An 11189-nucleotide genomic window follows, 5' to 3' on the forward strand; every position below is an offset into this window, starting at 1 on the left:
GAGCCCTATGACCTTGAGGTGGTCAGGAACTTTCCTGAGCCTCAATTTACCCATCAGAAAACAATGTCCGTGCATTCAGTCAACATTAAAGACAGCTCATTGCCAGGCCCTGGGGGCACAGGAATGAGGATGACTCTTCTAGGCCTAGTGGGGAAGACAGCTGGGGGCTGGGGTACGCTGAGAGTACTGGGTGCTGTGAGGTGGTCATCCCAGGGAGAGGGATTGTGGAAGAGTTCGTGGGGAAGCTGAGGGCCAAGACAGAAGGCAAATGGTGGGGGGAGGGAAGAGCGGAAGGGCGCTCTGTGGTCAGGGGCAGCAGAGGTGAGCAGACCCAGAGGGGAGAGTGCATGGTGCTGGTGGACAACTCAAAGCTCCTGGGGCGGCAGCAGCAGAGAAAATTCCAGATGGAAATACAAAGCTGGAGACTGGGAAAGATCAAAGTCTTGGAAGCTGGGCGAAGGAGCTGGACTTTGAGGGAAGCCCGTGGTGAGTCACCAGTGACTGTTAACATAAAGAGCCACCATCACATCCCTGAGTCCCTGGGACAGCTGCATGGGGAACAGAGAACCCCCCACACACACCCTGGAGTGCGGGGTGGGGGTGGGGGAAGGGTGGGTGGGACTGTGGCATGGCAGGGGCAGAGTGTGGAAGAGTAGGAGACAGCCAGCCAAGTGCGGTTGAGATAGATCATCAGAGTTGGAAATAGACTGGTTGGAAAGAGAGTGAAAGATGAGGAAAAGGAAGAAACCCAGGTTTCTCCGAGACAGAATGAACTTTTAGCCCTTATGTTGACCTATTTACAGTTCTCTGTGTACTGTATGCAGGACTTCTATGTATACAAATCTCCAACTTACCTTTCAGGACAAAAGGGCTGGGGGTAGGGGACCAAGGAAGAACAGGTCAGGTGGGGCACCTTTCCAGCAACAGATACCTTCCTGAAAGGCTGAATGTGCATCGTTTAGAAGGTCTCAGGTGAGGTTACTGTGCCTATCTAGAGAGTCACTGTAGGGACGGCTGTTGGACAAATCACAGCTTCTTGACGTGCGAGTCTGTATTTCCATATAGGTGGTTCACTTTGAAAGCTAGACTCACCTGTAGATCACCTGATTACTCCAGATCACCTGATTACTCCACCACGGAAGACGCTAAAGGAAGGACTCAGCGCAATGGCTCCTGCACAAGTCACCCCTGGAAACTTCCCTTCTGGTGACTTCCCTCAACCTCACCTCTGACCAGCCCGGGGGACCCAGCTGAGGGTGCTTCCCCTGTGTTCCACGCCTTGGTCTCCATGTCTTTTCCCTCAGCACATTCACCCCTGACCTTACAGTCCTACCTCCTTTTCCCCACCTATTCATCTCCAAGCCAACGCACTCTGACCCCCCACAACACCCCCGTACATCCCCAGCCAAGCCCTTTGCATTTACCTTTGGTTTCTCTGGCTCGGTCCAGTGTGCCAGGCTCTGCGGGCCGGTCTCTGGCAGCATCTGCAGTAGCATGGACCCACGATGGGGCTGTGTTTCTGCTTGGCCTCAGCGGGTAGGTGGCTGATATGGTCAGGTTAATGACTCTGTCCAGTGTGATCTCCCCCATGGCGGTGCCCAGCTTGCTTGTGTCCAAAGCCAAAGAATCTGGAGCTCTGTCCGGCTGGGCTGTATTTGCTCTAGCCAGAGCCGTGGCTCCATGTGTCCCGGCTGTGCCCAGCTTGACTGGGTCTGGTGCCACCAAATCCACGGCTGTGCCTTCTGTGGTTGGATCTGGCTTGGCTGGACCTGCTGTAGCTATGGCTTCGCCCGGCTTGTCTGGCTCTGGGGTCACCAAATCCATGACTGTGCTCGGCTCAGTTGGGCCTGCTGTAGCAAAGTCCACGGCTGCGTCCAGCTTGGTGCCCAGAGCAGGCGACTCCATGCCTGGATCCCGTCCGGATGTGTTTGGTGTAGCTGAATGGACAGTCGAGTTAGGTCTGTAGGTGACCGTTGTGCCTAAACGTCTGCCTGTGCCTAGCCTGGTTGTGTCCAGGGTAGCCAAATCCATGGTCGTCACAGAACCAATGGTAGAGGTGGCCCTTTGCAGATGCAGCCGGGGTCTCGGGATACCCCTGGCCCGGGGCTTGACTCTTCCTGGAGATGCTCTGGTAATCGCATGGGCCGAACCTGGGACAGGATGCTTCTGACCCACCAAGCCTGGCCCTGCAGGACCTGGTGATTTCTGGGCTAACCCAGATTGAAATGGTAGGGCCAGGTAGGAACTCACCAGAGGCTTCTCCACTATGGGCATCCTGCTGGGTTTGGCCAGACCTGGGTTCCCTGGGCCCTCAGAGTGGACTCTGCCCCCAGGCACTTGGGTCAGAGATCGTGAGCCTGGGCTGAGCAGCCTCCCTCCTCCATGGGTGGCAGCCTCCTTGCCCGGGGTGGGCAGCTCTTCCCAGTGAGAAGGTAGGGGACTCAGGGGCCATGCCTGGCTGTTCTGCCGGAGTGTTAAGGAGATGGAGCTGAGCTTCCGGGGCACGGTCTCCTGTGGGGGCACAGTCCGGGCCCTGACTCCAGGGCCTGGTCGGCCGGAAGCCTGTGGGATATGGCTTTGAGGAAAGGCATCCAGACGAATGGTTTTCCTGAGGACAGGGACGAGGGGAGACACTCCTCCAGAGAGCTTTGAGGGGCGGGCAGGGCGCCCCAGCAGGTGGCTGTGGGAGAGAGGGGTTGTGGGGTTGAGGGAGCCATGCTGCTGCATCTCAAAATTGTGGTCCATCCGGGTCTTCCGTGTTCTCCTGAGGCAATCAACAGAGAGAAGGCGCCAAGCGGGGGGTGAGGGGCTCTGCTTGCATTTCTTTGATTCCTAGTTAATAAAGAGTATAAAAATTTCTTTACTAAGTAGCAAATTTATTTGCAGTTGTCAGTGTTTGCCAAGGTCTTATAAAACAAGACAGTATTTTAAAGTGCAAAATACTTAAATCCTATGAAATGTTACAGAGTAATTGTTGGGTAAAGCCTGATTTATCATTTTCATATTATGCAGTCAGTAAGGTACGAAATAGTTTTAAAAACTATTCACCATATAACTGGTAGAAATATAACAATGGAAAAAATTGCTAAATACATATGTAAAGCAGGGCACCTGGGTGGCTCAGTGAGTTAAAGCCTCTGCCTTCGGCTCAGGTCATGATCCCAGGGTTCTGGGATCGAGTCCTGCATTGGGCTCTCTGCTCAGCGGGGAGCCTGCTTCCCTCTCTCTCTCTCTGCCTGCCTCTCTGCCTACTTGTGATCTCTGTCTGTCAAATAAATAAAATCTTTAAAAAATAAATAAATAAATAAGTGTGTGTGTGTGTGTGTGTGTATAGCTTAATCTCTAAATATAATTTGTTAACAATGAGACAACAGAAATATCTTTCAAGAAATATATTGACAAAAAAATTTTAATATATTGGGATATAAAACTGTGGCATCCTCAATGGCTTGAGTTTTATACTACTTATCCAAAACACAAATGCCTAGAGGTCATGGGTGCCTGGCTGTCTCAGTCAGTACGGTCAGTAGAGCACACAACTCTTGATGTTGGGGTTCTGTATTTGAACCCCATATTAGGCAAGAAGCTTACTTAGAAACAAAAAACAAGAAGCAAACAAACAAACAAACAAAAAACACTGCCAGGTCTGAAGGAACAGTGGTTATCGGAAGCCTGTCTGTCTGTCTTCTCCAGGAGGGGCCGGAGGGTTCTGGGTTCCCACCCACAGCACTCACAGGAGTTCCGGCATCCCGGTGGGAGGCTGAGGGATGACCTGTTTGGCTTGGGAACAGCGTCTGCCTCTGGGGCTTCTGCCCAGGACCAGGAAAGAGCCCTGGGCTGGCCTGCCGCCAGAGCCGGAATCAGCCGGAGCTGAAAAGGGCCACGGTGACGGGGAGGCTCGGGAAGCCAAGTGACAAGGGTTCACCGTGAACTAGCCACAGTCCTTGCCCCTGGGGAACCTGCCATCCCCAGCAGAGCCAGGCAGCTAAGCCGGCCCAGCTAAGCTGGACGTGGGCGTTGGCCTCAGAGGAGGGAGGCTGGCCTGGAGGCTGGGTGGCTCCCACAGAAGCCCCCAAGGGGAGGGATGCTATCTGCCTGAAAATCAACTGTGGGACTCCTAGGGTGTTGGGGGGGGGGGCAGGGGAGGCTGGTATAAGGCCACAGATGCAGTGATCAGGCCCAGGCCAGGCCACAGTGATACTCGGCCCAGGAAAATGACCCAGTCAGATCAGCCGGTGGGAAGAGTCACTCCAGTGCCAGGTGACAGAGGGATGAGAAGGGAACAGAAGTGGAGGCCAGGGGAGTGGCAGAGACACCCACGGTTGAAACTCTGTGGCTGGCATGAAGCTGGAGAAGGCTGCCCAGCACAGCGGTAGAAACAACAGACCAGCAGGAGGGGAGAGGAGGGGTCAAGGACGCTGGCTGATCGTCTGTGTGGATGAGCTGTCCCCCAAGGTGGGCTCCGAGACCCCCAGATGGCCAGCTAGCGCACACTCTGGGCTCCGTATAATTTCCCTGCTGGACTGAAGTTGTTCCTGTTGCTTTCAACATAGCAGGCAGGGCAGGCCAGGGCTGGTCGGAAGGGTTCTCAGGAGAGGGGCTGACCCTAAAGCCAGGTCCCTAAGGGCTGGAGCAAGGGGTCTTCACAGTGATACCCCAGCCCTTCTCCAGCCACATGTTTGTACCCAAGACTGCGCCAGCCTCCATCACCCCCAACTCAGCACAGCCCTATGGCCCTGCCCTAAGGCCCTGGCCTTATTCCCAACCACGCACACCTGGGCACATGCTGGCCTCACCCACAAATATCTACCCTCGGTGTGCATGCCCACACGGAGAGAGCAGGCCCAAAGATAGGATCTCTGAGATCCGCTTGGTCCAATGTCGCCAGCCCCCCACCCCCTCACTGAGCCTATCTCCCGTCATTTATCATCCACTCCCATCCACGCCCTTTCCACACACACACACACACACACACACACACACATACCCACCTGCCTTGATCAGAGAACAAGAAAAGTCCAGCGCTTTTCAGTCCGGGAAGCCTTCCTCCGTGCCCAGATGGCTACTGTGACCAGCTCAGGGCCCTCTTCCCTCTGGTCCCCTCATGGGCTTCTGCTCAGCCTCCAAGCCATCGTCCCCAGGCCTAGGGCACAGCCCTCTCCTGACCTGTCCCACCAGCCACATCCGCAGCTGGCCTGGGCTCCGGGGCAGGGAGGGGCTGGCTTCTCAGGAGTGGGCGTCCGTGAATGGCTGTTCTGAGCCTCTGGAATCCTGAAGGGCCTGGGGAGGCTCCTAAGGCCAGGCTGGGCTGCCCTGGACTCAAGGGCATCCTGGGGGAGGACCGTGCCCTGTCGCCTGTCCTCCCCAAATTTAAATCTACTCTGTCTCCCAGAGACTCTAACCCCTGAGAGACGTCTCCCGGTTCCCTCCAAAGTTTCCCTCAGCATAGCTAGTCCTCTCGCACGGGAACCCACGCAGTTTTATCCTGTAAACCAAATGATTAGAGCTCTTGGAGCCAATTAAGGACACTCCAAATACGGCCACACACCTCTCTCTGCATTGCTTCCACGCCTCCGTTTAGCTCTGCGACCCCCAGCTATCTCTTCCACCACCCACCTGAGGACTTTCCTGGGTCAAGCTCGAGATCCCAGAAGCTAAAGCCAGGGCTGTCTGCTTCAACAATTCCTTGAGCCCTTCCCCACTCCAGCTGGACCCTGTCCCAAGGCCCTGAGGACACGAAGATGACCCAGGTCTGGGCCTGGAAGCCCCTGTCATCGCAACAGTAATAACAGTGATCGTGCTAATCAGAGCTACCATTTACTGGACACTTACTATATGCCAGGCACTGGGCCGAGGCTGGGAAGGAGCTCGCCGGCTGCTCAAGACGATGGGTATGTAAACAGGTCCTTACAGTAATACAGCAATGACAATACAGGACATCCTTTGAGCACTTCCCCTGAGCCAGCAACTAGGCTAAGCCTGCTCTCCGTGCCTCCTGTAGGCTTCGCCTTGTCACCTGCTTTTGGCTGATGAGCACACCGCCACCCATAAACGCAGTGCGGTCTGGTCGATTTTCCTGGGGATTGCCCTCCTTAGCGAGTGAGCTCCTGGAGCCGTGCTGGCCAATAGAACGTTCTACGATAATGGAAATGTTCTATATCTGTGCCATCCAGTGTGACAGCCACTAGCCACAGGGGAACTTATTTTCTCTGGGTCCGAGGCCCTGGCTAGCATCAGCTGAATGAATGAATGAACGGATGAGTGAATGAATGAAATGACGGAGTGATTGGTGACCGTGTGGACTCCGACCTTCCCCTCTTCATCCATTCTCTCCCTTTTCAACCTCTGAGTTTTCACACTTGGCTGCGCTCTGGTTACTGGGGCAACACCTACTGGAAGCCCCCTGGGTGGGGGAGGGGAGTGGTCTGGAGTTCCTCGCCCTCCCTTCTTGTTCTGGAGACCAGCCCAGTTTGAGGAAGAATATAGGTGGCTGGGGGAGGGGACAGCACAGTTCTGCCAGGACAGATTGGGTAGGGGGAGCCCTTACTGGTCACCCCCACTGGATTACATCATTTTTGAGATGAGGAAGCCCTGAGTAGGAGTCAGGAGTCCTGGATTCTCTCCCCCACTTTGGCCCACGAGTCATTGCACAGCTCCTATCAGATCGCTTGGGCTTCCAGCCCTCGGTTTCCTTTGCAAATACATCCCAGGTGCCTTCACGTGGGCTCTTCCAGCTTAAAGACCTAGCATTCCTCCACCTGGCTCCCTGCCAGGATCTTAGGGACTTGAGAGTCAGGCCTGAGTCTGGCTCAAGTCTGTATCTCCCAGGCCCATCTGCCCCGCTCTGTCCTCCAGGATTGGGGGGGTGCACCTGGAGGGCACTGCCTGCCCAGTAATTACAGCCTGGGTTCAGCTGCCCTCTAGTGGTCGGCAGTGGCAATGACCTCATGTCTCCGCCGCTGTTCTTTCTCCGCAAAGGAATGATCCTCAAGGCCCTGGAAGTAGCCTCAGAGGACAAACATAGACCCAAGCAAAACATCATTGTGGTGGCCTCCCAGACAAGCGATGCGGGCTCTAGAATTCCCGTCTTGGATTTGCTCCCGCTGTGTGATTTTTGAACAGGTCACCGGTCTCCGAGCTCCAGTTTCTTCACCTGTAAAAATGGGAATGCTATTGGTCAGGATGGGTTAAATTATACTGCAATGACAAACAGTTCCAAAACTCGAGGGCCTTGTAACAACAAAGGTTTCCTTCTCATTCGTTTCTCATGTCCACTGTGGCTTGGATCCACAGAGGCTCTGCTCTGTGTCATCTTCCTGGAACCCAGGCTGATGGAGCAGCCACCTTCTGGAGCCTTGCTGGTCATTGTGACAGACAGACAGATGGGTGAAGTGTGCACTAGCAATGGAATGCTTTGTCTTAGACTCTCTCCTCCTCCTCTTCCTCCTCCCCCTCCTCCTCCTTCTCAGTAGGCTCCACACTGGGCCCCACACTAGGCCCAGCTCCAGGCTCAGACTCAAGACCCTGAGATCAAGACCTGAGCTGAGATCAAGAGTCAGATGCTTAACTGCCTGAGCCACCCACACACCCCTGGCCTGGACTCACTTCTGATCCCAGAATTAGTCACATGGTCCCACCCACCACAAGGAGGTAGGGAAGTTAACCCTACTGTGTGTGAGAGCGGAAGAGCCAGAAATAGTTGATGAACAGGACCGATGACCCACTTGCACAGTTGTAGGTATATAGTGAGAAGTGCAGTGAATTCAATCCAGGTTAGCCACTAAAACTGTAGCCTCGTCATTCTGGTTCCTTTTTTTTTTGCCCTCATGATTTCCTGTGATTTCCGCATCAGCTCCACCTGCTTCCAGCTGCGGATACAGAGGGAGGCAGACTTGGACTTGAGGAAACTCACACAATAAACCTGTGGCTTGCCATCCAGGTCTCCAAATTATGAGCCCTTCCTACTGTTGGGGGCAGAGAAGGGGCTTTGCCCCTCTGTAACAGTGTTGATTGACAGCGTGATTATCTGTTGAGGGAGCCCGAAGCCTCTGCCTTCCTCCTGAAGCTAGTCTCTGGCTTTTCCAAGCCCTTCCTGCCCGACCCAAGTGGAGAGCCGAGGGGGCGGAACAATGAGAAGCCAGTGCTGCACTCCCCAACCCGGGGCCAAGAGTCCAAACATTGCAACCATTCCTACGCAGGGACCCTGCACATTCCTGCCTCCCCGTCCTGTTCTGGGCCTGGCCCAGACACACCCACCATCTCCTGACAGCTCCCAGATGGTAGGAAAGGGAAGCTTTCGGGACTCTGCAAAACATCCCAAGGCATTAAAAAACCAGCACAACAGTTTCCCCACCTCTACCCTGGCCCCCAGGAAGCCTCTAAGCCTTTCTAAAATCTCAGTAGCTAAGCAGATGGGTAGCCCCTGGCAAGACTTCCAAAGAGACCAGCCCATACATCCAACAAGCATGCTTTCACGGAGGCCTTGCCCAGTGCCAAGCAGGCTGTGGGCTGAGATGAGGAGATGCCATTGCTGCTCTCCACCGACACATAAACAAAATCACAGCACAAGATTAGGGCTGTAATGGGGAAAGCTGCTGGTGGAATCAGGGAGGGCTTCTTGGAGGAGGTAGCAACTGGAAAATCATCTGATTCTCTTCCTGGATCTAACCTTATGTGAAAATCCACCTTCTGGTCATTCAGTCTCCCTTCCCACCACTCACCAATATTCTAGACTTCAACTGATGAAGTCCCAGAACCTAAGTCAGGTTCGGTGGGGTGAGGAGGTTCGGAGCCGACGACTAAAGAAAGAATTCTTAAGACGTCATTGGTGCAAAATGGTGGTTTATTAAAGCACGGGGACAGGGCCCGTGGGCAGGCAGAGATGCGGCTGCCGCCCCAGGTTGTTAGGAGTGGTTGGTTATATACACAGGAGTTGGGTAGGTGAGGACAAAGGGGTGTTCAGAAGGGCTGTTGGGGCAAAGAATACTATCAGGATATTGAAGGCTTAGTTGCTATCAAGTAAAGACAATTGGGAGTCTGGTGGAATGTCACATTCCTGCTATCAAGCATCCTTGTTAATGAGATTTAGGTTTAGAAGAAATTTAACTTTATTTACTTTTCCTTCTACTTCCACCTCCTTAGGTTTTTATGGAGGGGAGGGTAACATTAGGCTTGAGGAACTGAGTTCTGTGTCTTTGGAAATTGGGCTATTGATAAGGTAACTTCTTTGTTGTAATCTCAAGGACATTTGCAAACCAAGGGAGACTCCTGTTTTGCAGGATTGCGATCTCAGCAAGTTAACTATTTATCATTTTATGGCAGTCAGGGGTGCCTGAGCAATGCTACACATATGGAGGGGAGCGGATGAAGGGGGGGGTGCAAGGCGCCAGCTCTTGCTTTGTCCTCAGCCAGCCTCCTGCTCCCTCATCACAACCACGACACCCCTCACACTTTTCAGAGAGTAAATTGTTCCCCTAACCTCCATGGCTCTGCACTTACTGACTGCTCTTCCCTTTACAGGGAAAACTCTTATTCAGCCTTCAAAACCCAGATGAGTTGTTATGTCCTCCAGGAAGCTTTCCTTCACAAAGCCCCACCCCAAGAGTCTTCGGTTCTGTTTTCAGTTTCTCACACATCTCCTTGCTGTGGTGACACTTGTGTCATTTGTTTACACATCTGTCCCCTCCAGCTTGTGAGCTCTTTTAATTCAGAGACTCTATCTTCTTTGTCATTGCATTCTTTTTTTTTTTAAGATTTTATTTATTTGACAGACAGAAATCACAAGTAGGCAGAGAGGCAGGCAGAGAGAGAGGAAGGGAAGCAGGCTCCCTGCTGAGCAGAGAGCCCAATGCGGGACTCGATCCCAGGACCCTGAGATCATGACCTGAGCCGAAGGCAGTGGCTTAACCGACTGAGCCACCCAGGCGCCCCTATCATTGCATTCTTGGTGGCAGGGCTAGTGCTGGGTAGAGCAGGTATGTGACAGGCTTCCATGGGGTTCAGGAGGATATCTGTAGGACACACAGTATTTATAGGGTGCTTACTTGCCAACTAGCTCCTTCGACATTTGCCACAACCCAGGGGGCAGGCAGGGCAGGAGTGATACAGAAACAATGCGCCATCTATGGAAAACCTGCCCTGGGCTGAGCACGAGGCCAGGCACTGGCAGGGGACATTCATCTGGGCTTCGGTCATCTGTGATTTTTCAGTGCCTGGTGCACAGAAATGCTGGCTGGATTCTGATGTATGTCTGCGAGCTAAGGAAGCTTGCCCAAGGATGTGCGATATAAATGAACAGTTTTCTAGGATTTATGGTCAGGTCCCAACCCCAGGTTGCTCCCAGTATAGTCCTTTGGCATGGCCTGGCAGAAGGAAAAATCTGTCTTCATGGACAATGGCCTGTTTCCTTAGGCTCTGCTGTCTGAGTCAACCCTCCCCCTTCCCCAAAAAATGCCAAGGATACAGTCTGTTGTGTTAATATCCCATTTGAGACAAAACAAGAATAAAACGACTTCTAGGTGTGTCCTCTTTCCCTCTGGCTGCCGGGAAGCTCAGAGACAATAGTATCACGGGAACAGTCAGTCAGAATGTTTCCTTTTCGCCCCTAGGTGTGTGACTTCTTTAACTGAAACCTTCTTGAATTCTTTATGGGAAGAGCAGATGTAAATAAGCATTTATGTAAGAAGCTGTGGGAACTGGGAAAGGGCCCAAGTTTAAGCACAAGGCTGGCAAGAACCCCTTACCCTCTCTGAGCCCCAGGCTCCTTCCTCTTCAGCAGCCCCAGGATGAGAAGCTCTGCTGCCTTCCTCGTCAGAGGCAGCTGTGAGGAGGACTGGCCATCGCCCAAGCCTCAGGCAGGGTCACGGTCAACACCCTCCCTGCGGAGATTACGTGTTTATAACCTTGAACGCGTTCACACTTCGAATCCAGTGTGGCCAGATATTTTATTTTTAAAGAGGAGTCAGAAAGAGATTTCTCAGGCGAAATCTCCTGACTTATAAATGTTGCCAATTAATTTGCATTTTCCCCCAAAACGCTGTGTTGGACAAACCAAATTTGGCAGCAGGCCAGATTTAGCCTGGGGCCCTTGCAGGCTCAGCCAGTCCAGCCTTCTGGGTAGCCTGGGTGACTAACATCTCTCCACACTTGTTTCCTCCTCTTTTTTTTTTTTAAATTTTATTTATTTATTT

At 53.0% G+C, this 11189-nt stretch overlaps 1 protein-coding gene across 1 annotated transcript; it reads right to left on the reverse strand.

The window, feature by feature from the left end:
* Positions 1-53: 53 nt before the first annotated feature.
* On the reverse strand, positions 54-6100 carry LOC309868879 (uncharacterized protein; the record flags this gene model as incomplete). Its single annotated transcript, XM_082739022.1, has 3 exons — positions 5833-6100; positions 1425-2832; positions 54-109 (listed from the first exon to the last, which is right to left on the reverse strand). Exons 2-3 carry the CDS (start codon positions 2743-2745, stop codon positions 54-56), a joined length of 1377 nt encoding a protein of 458 aa, XP_082595148.1. The 5' UTR covers positions 2746-2832; positions 5833-6100.
* Between the last annotated feature and the right edge of the window lie 5089 nt (positions 6101-11189).

This window comes from Mustela nivalis, assembly GCF_964662115.1.
Source record: "Mustela nivalis genome assembly, chromosome: 7".
NCBI lineage: Eukaryota > Metazoa > Chordata > Mammalia > Carnivora > Mustelidae > Mustela > Mustela nivalis.